The 19,478-nt window shown below is 51.2% G+C and overlaps 1 protein-coding gene across 1 annotated transcript in view; it reads left to right on the top strand.

Annotated features, from left to right (window-relative positions):
• SLCO2A1 (solute carrier organic anion transporter family member 2A1) overlaps nucleotides 1-19,478 on the top strand; it is a gene marked incomplete at its 5' end in the record, with an annotated part of 75,864 nt that overhangs the window by 24,014 nt on the left and 32,372 nt on the right. The window contains 2 exons of the mRNA XM_079704772.1: nucleotides 10,762-10,899; nucleotides 17,276-17,438. Coding sequence (XP_079560898.1) covers nucleotides 10,762-10,899; nucleotides 17,276-17,438 — 301 coding nt within the window. The remainder of the gene's footprint in view (nucleotides 1-10,761; nucleotides 10,900-17,275; nucleotides 17,439-19,478) is intronic.

Below are 19,478 nucleotides of genomic sequence, written 5' to 3'. Positions count from 1 at the left end.
CCTCAGCCATAAACCAACAGAATCATATCTGCCTCTCCGGGTGGATTCACTTTATGCAGGAGATATTTATTGAACATGTGTTATGTGCCAGATAGGCAGCCAGATGCAGAAGATACAGGGTGACCAACAACAGGAAGACAGAAGTTATTCATTAAACAAATAAGATGAGTGAGGAAAATAGCCCCTCAGTGCTTCCCTGTGGCCAGGAGCCAGGCTTCTTGGGCAGTGGGGTCCCTCCTTCCTGGCCTGCTTCCCAGGGATCTGCTCCCAGAGTCCTGGGCTCTTCTGATACCACGTCCCCACACCCCGCTTTCTCTCTCTCTGAAAAACTAAATTCCCCTTCCTTGAGGGCAGGAAGGGAAGAGCTTAATCTGCAAACCCTTCAGGGAGGTGAGGAAAAATATTAACATCCCATCCTGTTACACAAAGAATAGGAATAATATAAAATAGGTGAAGTTTCTATATTAATACGGTTTGAATGTCCTTTTCCTGCCATGAATGGATTCAAAGCAGTTTCCCTAATGGCTCCTTACTTCACCTAAGAAACTGATCTTGTGCCAACTTCCAGAGAAGACAAATAGCACTTGTTTTCTGTGAGGGAAAGCTTTTCTGACTTAAAAAAAAAAAATGTAAAAAAAAAAAATGTGACTTTGGAAATTTCTGAAGAAGAATTTGGACACATATTTACATAAATGTCAATGATAATTTTGTTTCAAAGTTTCTATTTTTCTGGGAAACTTTGAGCACCATGCTTTTAGCTAATCTGATAAATTCATGCGCTTATGTCTCATGCGCTTATGTTTCACCTCTTCCAGAATTTGTTTTTCATCTATGATTTCTAAAGCCCACACTGCAGGTCCTGGTCACCTCAGGCGGTCTCTCGCCCTTTGATCTTTCATCTTCCCTCACAAATGCCACCAGGTCAACCCAGCCATCTGCCTTCTTCATCCCTGGGGCTGAGCTTCAGACACGCACCACCGGGGAAAAACAGAGCAAAACAACCACAGCCAAAAGTGTGTGAGGATTATGGGTATTAAACAGCTAGGAAGCTCATCTGCCTTTTGCTTTTCCGTGGCCGTGTCGCTTCCAACGGGGCCACTGCCATGGAAGTCCATGTGTTTCTTTACAGATAGTGCTCATCTTGATACTTCCAAGGGCCCTTAGGACTCGGTCTTATCAAAGGCCTTTCCTAGCTCACAATAACAACAAAAACCACAGAATTATGCGGATTGGGACTTCCATTGTCCAGTTAAATTTTCTCTTACCTAGAGGCCTTCAGGTGAGATTTTTTTCTAAGCTGAGTGGACTAAACTAAAAAATGGCCAAAATATCCTGGTCTAACCCAATTCCTTGGCGACCTGGCTCCTAGAGGTGCTTGGCCAGCCCCACCCCATCCCCCAGGAGTATGAACGGTGGGATAGGCCACTTCAGCACCGTGGTCCTCTGGGCCTGTCGTGGTTTCTGGTGGCCTCCTGGCCTCCACTGAGGCTCCAGTCCTCCCTGGAGCAGCTCCCACAGACCTCAGAGGAGGATCTGCCAGACAGGAAGGTCACGGTGTGGACAGTAGAGGCTGGCTCGGGGGCCCTGGAAAGAGCAATCACACTGAGCAGAGGTACTGTCGGGGCCCTGACTCAGCTGGCCTCTCTTCCCAAGCAGGATCCCAGTCCCAGCTCTCCAGCCTGGCCACTGCCCTCTTAGGGAACAAGGAAGGTGTGAGGAAAATCTGTGTTTTTCTTTGACTCTTCTGATTTTTATACTTCCAAGGGTCCCCAGGACTGTGTCTTATCAAAGTCTTTTTCTAGTTCATAATAACACGAATGACACTAAAGATACCTTCTGTTCCTGCTACTGTGACTACCACCACCTTGGACCCTAGGCTAGCTATTTTGAATCTCTGAACTGTGTCTCTTTTCCAGCATTCTTGCTACACAGGAACATACTTGATTTCCTGAATCACTTGTTGGAAGAGACATTCCCCTTTGGGGCCACTGGGCCATGGTTCGGATCCAAAGTCACACCCTGCTGAAGGTGCAGGAGGGGTGAAGGCCTTTACTCCAGGACACACCTTTGCTTTGCTTCCTTCTTCTTTTGGCAGGATGGGGGAAGGGTCCCCTCTCCTGTCCAGCTCTGAGGGGCCTCAGAGGAGCCAACCCACAGACCCTCCTCCCCTTTCAGATGCTGCCTCTCTGAGATCATTGGGAAACAGCCGGGAGTCACCGTTTCTGAGTTTCCTTCTCTGTCCCCATTGCATTAGGGCCTCTTGAGCCCTGAGCGTCACCTCCCAGGTCTTACCCATTTGGTGAACTTCCAACCAGGACTGAGCATGGGCTATGAGAATAGAGACACTAAAAACATAGAAATATTTAAGTGGAGACGAGGAGACACTCCAAGCAAGCACCACTCTCCAGCCATGTGCCTTCTGTTGGAGACACGCCAACCATCTTGGAAGATTCTAGTCAAATCACGAGGTGTCGGGATGCATGAGTGGCCTGGGAGTGGGGGAGGGAAGGTTGTGGAGAAGGGCCTGGGTACACTTTTTGGTCTGACCACTTAGTCCACTGACAAGTACATACTTCTTTTTTTTTCCCATTGAAAAAGTGGGGACAGAATTATTAATTTGTGTACTGGACTCCTCATCAGGAGGTAGATTGGCTTCATAATTCAAGATGGCAGGCTCATCACGTTTGTCTCCCCTCATCTCCAACACTCTCATTAGGATAACAGCAATGAATTCAAAAATGGTAAAGACCAATAACAGAAAAAAGAAAGGGAGAGGGATTATGAGTGGATGAAACGGTCCAATGGCTTCCGCAAGATGGAAGTGTTGATGGATGGAACAGAGTGGCAGAGGGTGGGCTCTTAAGTGCGTGGGTGGGGCCGGCAGCGGGGGAGCCTGTGGACCTGGGACTCCGCACAGCCACAGGGGAGCAACGCATTCAGAGTGGGCAGGCGTGGCAGAAGGCAGAGATGACACGTGAAGCTGAACCCGAGGGGCTGGTACCGAGCAGCCCTTTACCCCAGGGAAAGCACAGGCAGCCTTCTCTCCATGAACCAAGGGGCCGTCAGCTGGTGCGGGTGCACCCCCAGGGTGGAAGCCCTGCTCCTGGCTCCCAGCTTGCTTGCCACACAGTGAAGCGATTCAATAAGGATACAGATACTGATAGAACTATGGAGCTAAATGCTTTTCTATCATGGCACACAGTCAAAAGCGATAAAGCAAGAAATTGCAGAGCAAGCATATTATTCTGAGAGGTGTGGATGTAATCAACAGAAACACTAAAAACAGAGGTGATTGATTGTCCTTGCACTGCAGCACTGGCGGTGGGCTCGAGTGAGCTCAGGGCTGGCCTTATCGTTCTAAGCCCTTCCATAGTACTTAATTTTTTTTTTATTTATTTTTTTTTTTTTTGCGGTACGCGGGCCTCTCACTGTTGTGGCCTCTCCCGTTGCGCAGCACAGGCTCTGGACGCGCAGGCTCAGCGGATCTTCCCAGACCTGGGCACGAACCCGTGTCCCCTGCATCGGCAGGCGGACTCTCAACCACTGCGCCACCAGGGAAGCCCCTATTACTTAATTTTTTTAAACATGCGCATATGATACATTGATTCAAAATAAAAGAGAAAAATGAAAAAGTGAAAATAAATGTAAGTGGATTTATGATTGTAGGAGGGGTTCCAGCTGACCGTGAAAAAGAGCTTCTGAAAGCCAGTGTGGCTCAAACACAGCTGGGTGATCACCATGGCTGGGCAGCTCTGGTGCTGCCCAAGAGACGTGTGAGCCTCCAGCTGTTCCTGCCTCTGGGCTGCAGTCCACTCCAGCCCAGAGAGGAGGAACCGCATGGACTCTGGGGCCAGATTTTGACCCGTAGAAGCTGGAGGAGCTAAAGCAAGTGGCACTTCGGAGTCTCCTCGCTCACTCAGGAGAACTGCAAGCAGCCCTCGGCGCTCCTCTGAGCCCTCCCTGCACTGCTGGGCAGGGTGAGATTAAGGTTTCCCTGAGCTCTTCTCTTTCATCTCTCTCTCCTTCCCTCCCGTTTCTTCCTTCCTTCCTCCTCTCCCTTCCTCCTGAAGAATAGCTCCATTAAACTGCTGACATCTGCCATTTATGGATCAGAGCATTGTTCCAAACTGGGAGGTCACAGCCGATGTCCCAGTCCAGCCCCATCTCCTGCTCCTGGATGGCTTTCTTCCCACTCCTGGGCTCCCTAAGTGTATTAAACTATCATCTCAGAGACATCACATCCTAGTGGACCTAAGACATCAGCTGGATTTTCTAGAGTTTTGCCTTTATCAGGATGCGTGTGGACGAAATCAGAGTTGGTTGACAGCAGAGTCAGTGGTTAAACAGGTAATAACCCTGTGGGGTCCACACTGCAGAACTTCTCCCAGTGTCCCTGTAACTCTAATTAGCTGCCTCAGATCATAGTTCTTATGTCTAGTTTGGAAAAGAGGGTCATGAACGTGTAGAGCAGAGGAAACCACGGCCAGGCTGGACTTTGATCCTTTCCGATTCATCCTGTGCTGTGAGGGGTTCACTCCTTGTCCTCATGGTTTACCCTTATGGTCTGATTACTTACTTACTTATTTACTTACTTAGAGCTCTGAAGTTTGGCTGGGGCCTGGGGCCCCACTCTGAACCTTCACTTGTCCTCTCAGCATCTTTTCAACCTTTCTTAGCTCTCTGGCAAAGGCGGTACAAAGAGTCCTTATTGTTAAAGAAAGATCTTCATGACCACTGCAATCTCCCTGCTTCCTTCCTTGTCAAACTTCCTCTTCATGTTTGTTAAGATTGGAAAAAGAATAGAGCTGTGAACATGAACAGTTAGAAGTTTTAGAGCTTCCTGCCCACCACACCCTACAAGGATGTTGTTCCCCCTGCATTAACTTTCCCTTCGAGCTTTCTTCTACAGGATGTGCCTAAAGACATGTATAGTTTTAACACGCACACACACGTAAACCTAGATGTTTACGTTAGCACACACACACATAGATATTTACATGGGTTTTGATGGTTTCAAAGTGAACCCCTTAAATAAACAGATCTACTCCAATGACATTGCCCATGCTCATAGCATTTTTTAAAAACTGTTTTTGGAATTCCCTGCAAAGGCTCAGAACGTTATTTTGAATACCTTCCTGGTTGCAGATCTTTTAAAAAAGATCCTTAAATCAACTTTATTAAGGTATGGTTTACATATAATAAAGTGCACAGATTTTAAATGATTGATGAGTTTTGACAAATGCATACACCTGGGGCTTCCCTGGTGGCGCAGTGGTTGAGAGTCCGCCTGCCGATGCAGGGGACACGGGTTCGTGCCCTGGTCCGGGAAGATCCCACATGCCGCGGAGCGGCTGGGCCCGTGAGCCATGGCCGCTGAGCCTGCGCGTCCGGAGCCTGTGCTCTGCAACGGGAGAGGCCGCAGGAGTGAGAGGCCTGTGTACCGCAGGAAAAAAAAAAAAAGAAATGCATACACCTGTGTAAATACCACCACAATCAAAATATAAAATATTTCTACCACCCCAGAAAGTCTCTTCATACATAAATGCAAATCTTTAACTTTTTAATTTGAGTTTAGAAATATCCAAAAATGATTTCGAGCTGAGCCAAGTGAGTAAGTGGGGCAGCTGTGCTGACAAATGACGTTTTGTACCTTGTAAACTTTGTGGCTTGTGGACTGATCAAAAGCAATGCTGAAGGGGAAATTTATGATTGAGGACAGATCATTGGAACAGATCTGCAGCTTCCCAAATGGCTACTCTGATGGATGCATATTCTGGAAGAGGGTTCATCAGTTAGACTATTTAAAGACATATTCATTCACTTGACAGTGAATGAGCCCCATTTAAGGAACAGGCATTGTTACAGACAACAGGGATGTGGCATCTTAAAAACACATCATTTTTCCTCTGTGAAGTCTGCATTCTGGTGGGGGTAGATGTCCATAAGTGAGAAGTCAAATGCATGATGTAATTTTAGGAAGCAATAAGTGCTATGAAAAAGGAAGAAAGTAGAGTGAGGAGACAGAAAATGCTGGCGTGCTATTTTTATAAAGATAATACAGCCCCTGTAATATATCTTTATTTTCTTTTCCGTTTGTGAAGAAATCTCAAGACCCAGATTCTACCATAAGCTTCTTTCAAAAGGGACATGGAATCTTTCCCTAAGCTATATTCTGCAGAATGCTAGAATCTGTTTTATATATATACAGGGGGTTACATGGCTAAAGAAGCTATGGAGAACGTTGGGTAAAACAAAGCTAAGACGGTCTTTACCGAAGGTTTTCTTAGAGCCTTTAATATGCTAATGTGAATTGTAAATATTCGCAAGGGAGGATTATAGCATGCAAAGTTTTCCAAACTTTTTTCTCCTGGGAATCCTTTCAACTTGGAGCATCTCAAGCAAGTGGTGATCTGCCTAAGACATTGTGGGAAATTCTATCCTAGAGTTTTCATGCCACAGGAGATGTGAAAGCAACAGAGAGTTTCAATTATTTGGGCAAGAGGAGGGAGTGGAGGAAGCCTGGGCTTATTACATATCCCTCCAGAATGTGGAGCGCTCTCTGTGGGCCAGTCAGGGCGCCAGGCCTTTAAACACAGACTCTCTCGTGCAAGCCTCACAAGGCAGCGGGGACAGGTATTATTACAGCTTCCATTTACTAGTGCGGAAACTGCTGTCAGAGGGTCAGATACGTGGCCGAAGGTCTGGCCATTCCTTACAGTCAGGATGTGAACTTTGGCTTGTTTGACTCCCAAACCCAAACTATCAAATTCCACAACACTATGTTGTCTAAATGGTGGTGGCAGGGGGTGGGTTGCAACCCAACGAGCGCACCTTTCCTTCTCCCACCGATCCATCTGCTTATGCTCATAAGCCCCATGTTCTCGCGAGGGGTGGAGTTCTGCGTCCACACGTGGTGTCCTGCCTGGTGTCGAGTGTTTGCTGCTCCATGTCATGCTGGCCATGGAGCGGGTACTTGGTAAGTTTCAGCAGCCTGGGTCCTGTCCACATAAGCTCAGTAGGTAGGACCAGATGGCTGTGATTCTGAGCGGCTCAGGCCAGAAAGCTCTGCTGGAACCACCCATCCACTTCTTTCTCTTTACCTGGCATCTTCTGCCGGGGCACCCATAAGTCACCCCGACCTGACAGGACTGCAGTGGCTGAAAGCTGGCGGTGCGGTTGGCTCTTTGGAGGGGGAGGTGTGTGGGATGAGGAAGGCACCCGCTGGCTCTAGGTGGAGTCTTCCACCTTATATCTGAAGGGATTTTTGTATTTACTGGAAAAAGCAAAGGCTTATCTTTCAGGAAAAGATCTGAGACAGATTTTCCCCACACTATCTTCACCTTCCTCTCGTGAGACTGCTAGGGAACTGAGTAGAGATTAGTCACTCCTGTTAATTCATTACTAATTTGGTTAGAGGGAGACCCGTCTTTTCTGAGCTTTACGCTCAGAGCCTCGGATGTTCCAAACCTGAACTCGCTGTCCACCCTCTCCATCTACACTCCTCCTCGGGGTCCCCGTCTCACACACAGCCTTGCCCCGTTCCTGGCCCTCAGGCTGGAAACACTGCTCCTTTTCTTCCACCTGGGATCAGTGACAGCCTTGTCAACTCAACCTCTGCAGGAGCCTCTGATCGGCCCCTGCCCACCTCCCCAATGCCCTGGACATTGGTTCAGCCCTCACTGTCTCTCCCCCAGGCTGTTATGACAGCCCTCATCCTCTGCTGGATGTCGCCCTAAATGCCAGCCATGTGCCAAGGCATCAGGATACCTCTTTGCAGAAGTCAGCATCAGGTGCCGGGATTTTCGGAAGCTACCTTGAACTAGACACATACCTGAGCCCTGTGCTTGGCAAGGGGGCCACCGAAGGGTTATCCAGACAAAGGCGGGGAAGATGATTTTGTGCAGATTGTGAGCAAAGATGCAGACAATGAGTGTGTGCTGTGGGGTAGTGTGACCTTGATGAAGTTTGAAGGACAAGGTGTTCTAGCTCTAGTGCTGCATAACAAAGCAGCCCTAAGTTTAGTGCTTAAAACAACGGCAACATTTAGTTTGCTCAGGGATCTGCCATCTATAGAAGGTTTGGTGGGGATAGCTCACTCTTGCTCCACTTGGCATTGAAGGCTGGAATCCTCTGAAGGCTCTCAGTAACATGTCTGGCCGCTGATGCTGGCTGCAGGCTGAAACTTTAACTGGAATTGTTGGCTGGAACACTACCATGTGGACCCCCCGTGAGTAGGGAAGACGGGGCTTCCTTATAGTGTGATGTCTGGGGTCTAAGGGTCCCAAGAGAGAAAGGGCTGGGGGATTCACTATCAACTTTCAGGACTTGGCCCCAGGGGTCACAGAGCATCACTTCTTCTTCCTTCTCTTCCTTAGAAGCAAATACCTAAGATTGGCCCATATTGAAAGGGAGGGAACACAGAGCCCACTTCTTGATGAACGAATGTCATTGTCCCATTGTTAGAGGTGTATGTGGGACAGGAGATATTGGTGTAGCCATCTTTGTGAAACATGATCTGCCACGGCAGGGTGTGGAGCCAAAGAGGCAGGCAGGGTCTGGGACCTGTAGCATCTTGGATACCACACCATGAGCATTGGTTTTTATCTTGTAGGAAGTGGGGAGCCACTGAGAGGTATTAATTTGGGAGTAACCTGCTCACATTGATGTTTGATAAAGCTCTTTCTGGAGTGGTGGGATGGAAGGTTTGAGGGGACGGCAGGAGATCTGTGAGAGGAATCTGAAGGAATCTAGGGGAGAGGGCCTGAGGCAAGGCATAATCTGGAGATGAAGGGCCGGTCAAATACAAGAGACGCCAAGGTGAAATCACAGGGCTTAGTGGTGGCACCAAATGCCAGGGGGTGAGGAACAGGCATCCAGGAGGATTCCTGGTTTCTGTCTTAGGGAACTGAGTGAAGGTGGTGGGGAATGAATGAAAAACTAGGGAGGTTTGTGGGGGAGGACCCTGAGCCCTATTTGGGAGGCGATTAGCCTGAGGGGTCTGAGAATGTCCACGTGGACACGTCCAGCACACAGTGAGATGGACTTGTGTGTAAAAGCTCTGGGGGAAGTTCTGGAGGAGGGTCTGAGACGTGGGCACCACAAATGGGGTTTCCAATGAATGTGTGCAGAAAGGGTGCCATGTGCAGAGAAAGGGACTACAGACAGAGTTGGGGGGGGCATTAGCCTTCAGGGGACGGTCAGAAGAAGAGGATCTGGCAAGGCATCCAAGACCAAATTGCCTCTGTCCTGGATGTGGCAGGCACTGTGGGCTTAGTGCCAGGCACTTGAGATGCCTGCCGTGGACCGGTTCTGGGCCTGCCTCTCACACAGTGGAGCAGCCATGGCCAGTTCCCACCCTCGCAGGCCCTTGGTTTCCCCAACTCTGGGGCGCTAGTATTCTCCCTCTCCCTCTCTGGACTCCTGTTTCCCCATTTATAAGAGAGACTAGATCATTTTCCAGGGTACCTTTATCACAGAATATTAAGAATTCTAGTATATGAAGTGAAGCAGAGTGGAGCCTCCCTAAGGGGCAGGGGTGGAGGACAGGCTTCCTTCGGCCACTGAGGAGGAGTGAGGAGGCCCCACGGGCTCCGGGGTCAGGGGGGCGGTAGTTCGGACAGGCGTCTGCTTTCGTGGCGTGATGACCTCCTTGGATTTGGATGCACGGGCAGGCAACTAGGGCTGCACCCTGGCCTCACAAAGGCTCTGCCTTGACAGGTAGGAGAGGGGAGGTCAGCTCTGACCCCACAGCCTGGAGCGGGGCCCCTGCGGAGGGGCTGGCTTGGCTTTACAAGGAAACGGAAATGAAGGTGGAGCCCCAGTTGCTCTCCTGAGATGCCAGCCCTTCAATTAAGGGAAGAGCTTTGGCAGACTACGAAACATAATGGCACCCCACCCTTCCCTGGCGGAAGAGTGAATCTCCAGAAGGGGCAGTTCCAGGGGGCTCAGGATGTGGGGCTCTGGGCTCTGAGCTCTGAGCCTGCTCTCGGCCCAATAGCCGAGGACCCAGGAGAGCGTGGCCTGCAGCCGACTCCAGATACCACAAGCCCTCCCCACCCTCCCCATCAACCACATTTACTTGTCACATTTACTCATACCCACAGGACAAGGCATATGGGGCAGGGTGGGATGCCTTCTCCAGGCCCTCATCATCCACTCAGGAGAGGAGCCGGCACAATCACGAATACCCCATATAAGAGGTGGTAACAAGCTTGGCTAGTGTTTTCATTCAGGCGGGCTAGTGTGAAAGCCCATCCTGGAGCCTCACTGGGGTATGAGAGGTGGGCCTGGGAGGATGGGTGTTGATGGAGGGAGGGGGATGGAGGGCAGGTCAAGAGGAATGGAGCAGTGTGACCCCTGGCTTTTGTGCCCCTGGGAGTGACATGAGTGTGGCCCTCAGCCCTCCCAGGACACAGGAGGGAGGGCAGAGCTGTCAGAGAACAATTCCAGGTGCTGAACGCCCTGGGCCATGGCCGATGAGTCAGGCCTTTCCCTCAGGGATGCTTCTCCAACCCTGTGGTTTTCCTGCCATTGATGATAATGTGACAAGAATGGCAGGAATGATGGGAATGGTGCACATGTGTTGACTGAGGCTGTGGGTGAAACTGGTCCGAGGATGATGACCACCTGCTGGAGAAAGTGTCCCCAGCTAACAGGGGAGCGGGACCAGGCTGCTGGGCCTCTGTGCCCCAGAATGGAGCGCCCAGGTGGGCGGTCAGCGCTCACTGTCCAGAGGCCTCACCGTCCAGGTCTCCTCCGCAGGTGTTCGTGCTGTGCCATGGCCTGCTGCAGCTTTGCCAGCTCCTGTACAGCGCCTACTTCAAGAGCAGCCTCACCACCATCGAGAAGCGCTTTGGCCTCTCCAGTTCTTCCTCAGGTCTCATTTCCAGCTTGAATGAGGTAAGCAGGATGCTCTAGGCCATCAGACCTGACTTGTGCACCACCCTGAGCACGGCATCCGGGAGGGGGCCCGGGAGGAGCAGCAGAACGGGGCGGGGGGGTGCGGGGCTGGACCCATCAGCTACATGTCCCGACGCTGCCCTGCATCTGGAGGCACCTGACCTCCTCACGGCAGCCCTGCGGGCAGGCACTCGGCTTCCCCCGCTGACCGCTGAGGGCACCGGGGCTCAGCAAGGGCAGCAGCTTGTGCCAGGTGTGCAGGGCCGCTGCCTCCAAACTCTGTGCCTCTGATTGAGTTCTGTGACCACCCACGAGGTTACGTGGCCTCTGCCCGTCTCCGGTGCAGGGGAAGACGAGCCCCAGGCTGGCAGCTCCTGTCTTCGGAGGGCAACAGGAGCCAGAGCTGCTCAATGGCCCTGACTCCCAGGCAAGGTCAGAGGTCTATGACCTCCCAGCCACGTGGAGTTGACACTGTCCCTCACTGATGGCACATCAAAGTTAGAGGAAGATAGGGTGGGCCAAGAGGCGAGGGTGAGAGGTCAGAGGGCAGGGTCAGCTAGGAGTCACTGGAAGCCAGGGAGAAAGGGGCAGAGGAGGCCGCAAGCCCCTGCGTCGTGGCTGCAGCATCGGCGGCTCCAGGCGAGGAGATGGGCCCTGCGCCTGGCTCCTGTCTTTGCTCTCCACAAGGCCCACTGTTCTGGGACGGAGGCCACAGCCTCCCCCTCCCAGGAGCCCAGACGCCATTAGATCTTCCCTTGACATAGCGAAATTCAGGCCAACAACCGACCCAGTAGAGTCTGGGCTCCCCAGACAGCTTCTGGGCTGGGCTGAAAGGAAGGTGGGAAGCGTTCCAACGTCCCCCAACCCCCACCTTCCAGTCTCCCCATCCCACAACCTGCTCCCTGCTGGAAACGCCCCTTTACCCTTGACTCCTGCGCCCTCCACGGCCCACACGGCAGTGCCCCTCAGGAGTCCTCCCCGCCACGCCTGTGCCAGATCCCTCTGCGGTCCTCGGAGGAGGGCTCTCTTCACAGTCACGTCTTCCAGACAGGAAGCTTGCAGCAGAAAGCCTACCCCCATCCCAGTGGCCGCACACGTGTGTAGTGCGGCCAGGATGGGAGCCCAGGTCCGTCTGACGGTCTCCACGCACTCCTCCTCCCTGTGGACTGTTCCTCCACCCTGTGACGTGCACGTACTTGCACACGTACAGCCCTGAGGCCCATCAGTCATGCCTGCGGGCCTCATGGGCCTCAAACCCCCTCCTCTGAACCCCCAGGCCCACGTGGATGCCTTCACTGCTTTCTGGATGTGTGTCTGTGTCCGTGTGTTTTAATGTGTGTGTGTGTATACACGTGCAGACGTATGCCTCTGTCTACCTGATTGTGCATCTGTGTCTTGAGCTTCCTGGTGATGCCCAGTGACGGGGGTCTTACCCTCCACGTAGGCTGTGCTCTCCTACAGGACAGGGACCTGGCACCACTCACACAGAATGCACCCTTCTACATGTTGGCTGTGACTTTGATAATGCTTCTGGCACATGTTGTCTTCACAAACGAAGGACACAAGAAAAACAAATCTCTGACATTTGTGTCATCACAGTCCCATCCCGTGACCCTGGCAGACATCACTAATCAACTGCAGTCTTCTTTTCTGCTGAGTCCAGACTCTGGATCCTTCTCAACACAGTGTTCTAGGCACATCTACTAATCAATATCAGAGCTGGTGTGTAGGCTAATCCTCTCTTCCACTATGGCTCGGATGATAGTTGAATCTGTGATCTTCGATGGTTAAATTTTCATTCTTATTTTTCCCATGCTTGGAACAAAGATGTGGGCCCAGGAACAACTGGATTTTTCAAGGGGCAGGGAGTAGCTAGCTGGGACATGTGAGACTGTGTGTGTATCCGTGTGTCTGCGGCAGGAGGCTGATTAGGCAGATAAGGGGCAAAATATTTCCCCAGGTTATAGTTTAATAAAAAATGAAAATAATTCACCCATTAAATTTTCACTTTTCTAAACTTAGATGAGCTTTTCAACAATCAGGTTTTAGAACATGCCTATGGGCATGGTTTGAGGCAAATATCATAAGAAAGTTAGTTCCTTGAACCTAACAATCTTGTGTGTGTGCTTAGTGGGAAAATGTGTGTCTGTGTGTATATCTGTTTCTTTGTGTGTCTCAGTATTTGTGCGTGTCTGTGTGTATGACTATGTGTGTGTATCTGTGATCTGAGACTGTGTGTATCCGTGTGTCTGTCTGTCTGTATTTCTGTATCTGTGTGCGTCTGTGTGTGTATCTGTGTATCTGTGTGTGTTGAGGGGGAGTGGATGGGTGATTATGTGAAGGAGAGGAACTCAGCCAAAGGGCTTTCTACAATCCCGTTGATTCTGACCGAAGCGTTTAGAAACAGACTGAGTAAGAAAGTAGGGGTCTTACCGGAAGAGCAGGGAGCAGCCGAATCAGAGGGGGCTTCGTGTTCAAGCTCGAGGCTCCCAGCTTTTGGGGTGGGCAGTAAGGGACTGGCCTGGCTTCTTGAGCAGAGCCAGGCCCGGGGGCACAGTCTCGCGAAGACGAACCCTCTGGAAGAGGTGCCTGCCTGGTAGACACTTGAGGCGAGGGACAGTGTATCCCGAAGTCAGATGGCTGGGCGGCTGTCACAGCCAGGCCTGAACGGCTGGGGGAGGAGAGGACCCCGGCAATGCTGCAAAGGAGGAAAAGTCAGGATTTGGCAGCTGCTTGAGCGCAGGATTGAAGGCACCACGGACCACAAGGCGGCTGCCCGTCAGAAGCCTGAGGGGTGTGAGAAAAGAACCAGGCCTGGTGGAGGGGACGGTGAGCCCATCGGGACACCCGGAGTGTGCAGCCTGCTTCCAGGGGACGGGAGCCTTCGCGCTGCACCCAGTCTCGCTGGGGTCCAAAGGGTGAGGAGAAGGCGAGACCAGGGCTGGGTGTAACAGGCCGGCGGCAGGAGGAGGGCTTGGCTGGCAGGGAAGACGCTGGGCATCCAGCCCGGTGAAGCAGCGGCTTCCCTGGCCCACCCACGGCCAGGCCTGAGCAGACGCAGTCAGCCGCCCTTAATGCCCCCCATCAGTTTGCCCTGGGCCCCTTTGGTTTGAGGCATGGGCAAGGATGTGTTACAGACGGGCTGTGTGATAACCTTCAGATGCTCTAACACGAAGTCCACAAAGCCGTTTTAGGGGCCACTTCCGGGCCGAGGGGCTGAGGCCCGGGCTGCAGAGGCCCTGTTCTCCTCAGCTAGAACAGCTTATTCTTTTTTTTTTTTTTTTTTTAATATTAGGGAAAATAATTTTTTTCAGAGGAAAGCCACAGCTGAAGGAAAGTTTGGGAACCAAGGTCTTAAGCCAGCATCAGCCATAACAGCTGTAGAGGCCCAGCTTCCCTCCCAGAAGCCAGCCCAGGCCCTGCAGGGAGCGCAGGAAGGGCCGCTCCAGGTGGGCGGGGCGGGGCACCCCCCAATCCTTCCTCCCTGGGTCCCTTCGGGTCCCTCTCCCGTCTGTCTCCCAGACCTTTTCAAGTCAGCCTCAGTTAGCTTAGCTGATGTGGTCTGACATTTACAATCATTTCATGCAAACTGATGGGGAAACAAAAAGGGAATTAAATCTAGGAAGCATAAGAATAAAGCTTTGTTTCCAGGTGCTGGTTTCAGAATGTCCTAGAACCACGTCTTTCCCGATCAGACTAGGCTCCCTCCTCACCCACCTTCACATCCCCTTTCTCTGTGTGTCATAAACCATTCTTACTCTTGGCCACACAGGAGGGGTCTCCTGGGCAATCGTGTCCTCTTCTTGAAAAAACCTACCATTTACACCAGCTATGTGTCAGACACCATTCTAGGTGCTGGGGAGACAGGAATGAACAGACAGACAAAAATCTCTGCTCATATATCATTCTACTGATAAATATGACATTTATTTATAGAAATAAATACAACATGGTGGATCAGATTAGAGTAAATGCTATGAAGAAAAATAAAATCGTGGAGGGGCATGGTGGTTACATTCTAAATAACTCTTTATTCTTTAAATTATATTTAAATTATAAATATATTTAAATATATTATAATTTATTTCTGTTAATTTTTACAAATATAAGTTATATTTAAATAACTCCTTTTAAATTAAGATATCATTGATATTTAACTTTAAAGTAGCTGTCCAGGTGTACGACATAATGGTTCAAGATATGTATATATTGCGAAACAATCACCACAGTGTCTAGCTAACAACCAGCACCTCACGTAGTTCACGTTGTTTTCTTGTGATGAGAACTTGCAAGATCTATTCTCTTAGCAACTTTCAAACATACAGCACAGGGTTATTAACTGTAGTCGCCATGCTGTACGTGACATCCCAGGACCTGCTTATTTTATAACTGGAAGTGTGTACTTTTGAGGCCCTTCCCCCATTTCACCCACCCCACCCCCTCCTTTTTCAGAGAAGGCTCAACCTGAACAGAGATCTAAAGTGGGGCGCGTTGAGAAGGGAGCCCCCGCAGACATGTACGATGAGGGAGCAGCCAGTGCCAACACAGTGGCCTGTGTTCAGAGAGCAGCAAGAGGCAGGGGTGGAGGAAGGGAGGGGGACGGGAGGAGAGCAGGTCAGAGCAGGGACGGGGAAGGGGACAGGCTCCTCAGGGCTTCGGAGGCTCTGGGACCGACTTTGTTTTCGTTACCTGTCGGATTTGGGCAGAGGGAACAGGGTCTGGCATTTCAACAGGACCACTCCGGCCGCTAGGAGGAGAATAGAGGGCTCTGAGGCAAGAGTGGCGGTGGGTAGAAGGCAAAGCTCAGACAGGCTGCCATGGTGGCTGAGACCAGGTGGTGGTGGTGGAGGTGGTGAGAAGTGGTTGGCTTCTGAGGGGCCATTGAAGGCCCGGCCAGTGGGATTTGCTGGTGGTTGGATGTCGGTGTGAAAGGGCAGTCGAGGATGAGGCGCAGACGTTTTGCTTGAGCCACTCATAGGGTGAGGTGCCGTCTACTGAGGGGAGGAGGACTGGGGAGGGGCGCGCCAGGTTTTGGGTGGAAGATGAGGAATGAGCTCTGGGATGTGCCGGGCCTGTGGGAATCAGAAGCGCATACAGAACAAGGAAAGCCGTGGGACTGGCTGAGCTCCCCAAGACAAGAGCAGAGGTGTGGGGACTGAGCTCTGAGGGTTGAGAGATCAGGGAGGCGAAGAGGAAGCAGCCAAGAAGACCGAGAAGGAGCAGCTGGGGGCAGAAAACTAGGAGAACATGGTGTCATGGAAACTTAGTGACAGGACTGTTTCAGGAAGGCAGAAACGGTCAACTGAATCAAAGGGTGCTGAGAGATCAAGTGAGAGGAGAACTGAGAATTGGCCAGCGGACTTGGCAATGAGGAGGTCATTGGCAATCTTGGCAAGAGCCACATACCAAGACTCTGGTCCCTATTTCCTGAGACAGGGACACCTGCTTCAACAGCCAGAAGGAGACTGTGGTGTGGACAGGGCAGGGGCTACGAGTGCTGACATCCAGGGCTCCTCTGGTTCAGGTGAACTTACCTTCTGGGCACAGGACCATCTCTTTGGATGGAGTCGAGGTCAGAGATCTGCCAGCACCCCTTTTACCATTTAAGACCCTGCTCCCCAAGCTGGGGCCTTCGGGTCCCCTCTTTGGCTCTGGGTGGGGCTCAGAGAGCATGCTTTCCAGGGAGCACCAGGAACATGAGTTACTGGTGTTTCCACCCGGGAAGGGACTTAGGGCGCTTTAGTCCTCATCCCTCATTCACAGAGGTGGAAGCCAACCCGGGGAGGGCCAGAGCTGCTGGGGCAGAAACTCCCTTCTCCAAGGGGCAGCAGACCACTGTAGTGAAGATGGGGCGCTTTAACCTCAGGCAGTCCTTGCTGGAGCCACCTCCAGACCTCATGGACATGGCAAGTTACTTAATATTCTGAGCCCCAATTGTGTCGTCTGCAAAAATGAGACTTGTTGCATGATGAAACGAGATAGTGAAGGTTGCTTGGTGGTTATTCTGACTATGAAGTCAGAGTCCTTAGGGAGTTTAGTTAGGGAACACGTACTGTTCCTAGGAGCCAGCCAGAATAGGAAGCTTTCTTGAATTTGGTCCCAAAAGCTTTGGTCCTAACGGTTGAGCTTCCCATGGTCTCTAGATACTTCTCTTGGTCTGGTCTAGAAGGCTGAGGCTGGGAAGGGTTTCTGACAACAGGGGAAAGCTGAAACTGCATGCTTGGCCCTCCCGGCAAAGCTGGCACCACAGCTCTGCTTGGGCCCTTGGGTGACACCAGGCGGCTTCTTGCCTCTCTGCTGTGACAGTCAGGTCCACTCTGTGGGTGGCTGAGGACAGAGCCTCTGGTCTCACTTGGCTCCTCCGCTCTCTCTGCAGATCAGCAATGCCATCCTCATCATCTTTGTCAGCTACTTTGGCAGCCGGGTGCACCGTCCGCGGCTGATCGGCATGGGGGGTCTCCTCCTGGCTTCGGGTGCCTTTGTCCTCACCCTCCCACACTTCCTCTCAGAACCTTACCAATACACCGTGACCAGCATGGGTAAGTGGCCTCCCACTCTTGCTTCAAGGGGATGAGGGTACATGATTCTGTAGGTTCTGACTTGCAGATACGCTCTGGGGAGAAAAGCTGAGGAAACTTTCTGGTGGGAGAGGACAGCATAGCCCAGAGTGGTATCCATTGCCCCAGAAGCACCCCAACCAACTTTGTGAGATACCCACTCAACCCTCCTGTGCTTTTGGTGGGATCCTGGGATGTTTGGATGCCCACCATCCTCTCCCATCTTCCACGTTATTGTGACTATATTTAGCTCTGCTTGTCTTTACCCTCCTCCCAGTGGTCATTATTAATATAGTTGTTATTTATAAATAGTTCAGTACTTAATTATATTTACCCACAAGTTTACCGGCTTCTTTGCTCACCATTGCTTCTTGCATTTCACCCACCCTTGTCGATTTAACTTCCTTTTTCCTGAAGTACATCCTTTAGCATTCTTTTCAAATAGTTTTTCAAATCTATCTGCCCTATTTTCATGGTTTCTTGGTATTTCCTTATGATTTCTATTTTCATTTTAGTTTCTTCAACTTTTTTTTTTTTTTTTTTTTTTTTCTGCGTTACTCGGGCCTCTCACTGTTGTGGCCTCTCCCGTTGCGGAGCACAGGCTCCGGATGCGCAGGCTCAGCGGCCATGGCTCACGGGCCCAGCCACTCCGCGGCACGTGGGATCTTCCCGGACCGGGGCACGAACCCACATCCCCTGCATTGGCAGGCGGACTCTCAACCACTGCGCCACCAGGGAAGCCCTTCAACTATTTTAAATGTATTTATTTTATAGTCCTTTTTGGATTGTTTTATTAGCGCAAATTTTGAGATTCCTAATCCTCCCACATTCTGTGTCTGCTTGCTCTTGTTTATGGTGGAGTGTTTCCTTTATGTTCTGTAATATAATATTTGATGGTGCGGTCATTGGCAGTGGGATTTTCTCCCCCCTGTGGAAATTTTGTGTGGTCTGGGTAGGAAATAGCCCCAAGGGTGGTTTTGTATTTGCATTCACTTGGCACCCTGGGAACATCACTGCTTTGGAGCTAATTTTATGATAATGTATTGGCGTGGGATCAATTTGCACTTGTTTTAAGGGATGTGGTATGTGGGCAGTGGTTTTGTGAGGAGCAACAAGTGAGAGGCCCAGTCCCTAAACGCTTATCCTCGGTCTGTGGTATTGGAGTTGAAGGTGTCTGAGGATAGACGGGCCACCCGGGGATGCGCTGAAGGGATGACTGATCCCTGTTTGCTTAAATACCAGGCTTGTTTTTAGTCATATATGCAGAGCGGGTCCAAGAGGGGAGTCACTTAGAATGCCAAACGGGAATGCTTTATAGGCTGTGAGACCTACGGTGGGGAGGTGGGTAGCTGGAATGGAAAGAGAATGGAGCAGGAACAGCGATGTGTAATGATGAAATGTTTGTTGGGTTGGGAATCTTTTCCCCACCTCCCTGGTAATCACCAGTGAACTGATGACTGGTGACTACCATAAATTCCCTGTGGCCTTGGATCTATTTGGACTATTTAAGCCTGAGTCTTGTTTCAAGTAGGCCCAGGAGGAAGACAGACCCAAGCTTAGGGGTCTAAGCTCTTTCTCCCCCTCGGTCTAGACAAGGGGTCTGAGGCCAGCTCTGAAGAAGAGTCAGGAGTTGCTGGCCACCTCAGTGAGCCATGTGCCAAGCCTGCTCCAGACACATGGTCCCTGCCCCTCCCGGTCAGCATGAAGACTGGGCTAATGGAATCAGCAAGGGAACCTGGGGTGCTGGGGCCAGGCTTCGGGGAGGGCATCCTGCTAGGCGCCACACACCATGGCCTGCTTAGCCTGGGGGCTGGCTCCCCCAGCCTGGGCTGAATACCAAGGGCATTTGCATCACACAGAGCAGCCACCACAGAGAGTGGCTGGAGACCTGCGGGCCTCTGAAAGCAGTCACTCTGCTCCTTGTTAGGGGTGGGCGGGCGTCTGGGGTCCTTTCCACCACCACCCTCCCTGCTCTGAGGCAAACTCTCTGCCTCAGTGCTCTCAGACCACCTCCACTGAGAG

This window comes from Hyperoodon ampullatus (genome assembly GCF_949752795.1).
Source record: "Hyperoodon ampullatus genome assembly, chromosome: 5".
NCBI lineage: Eukaryota > Metazoa > Chordata > Mammalia > Artiodactyla > Ziphiidae > Hyperoodon > Hyperoodon ampullatus.
This window is presented reverse-complemented; position numbering and strand designations above follow the sequence as displayed.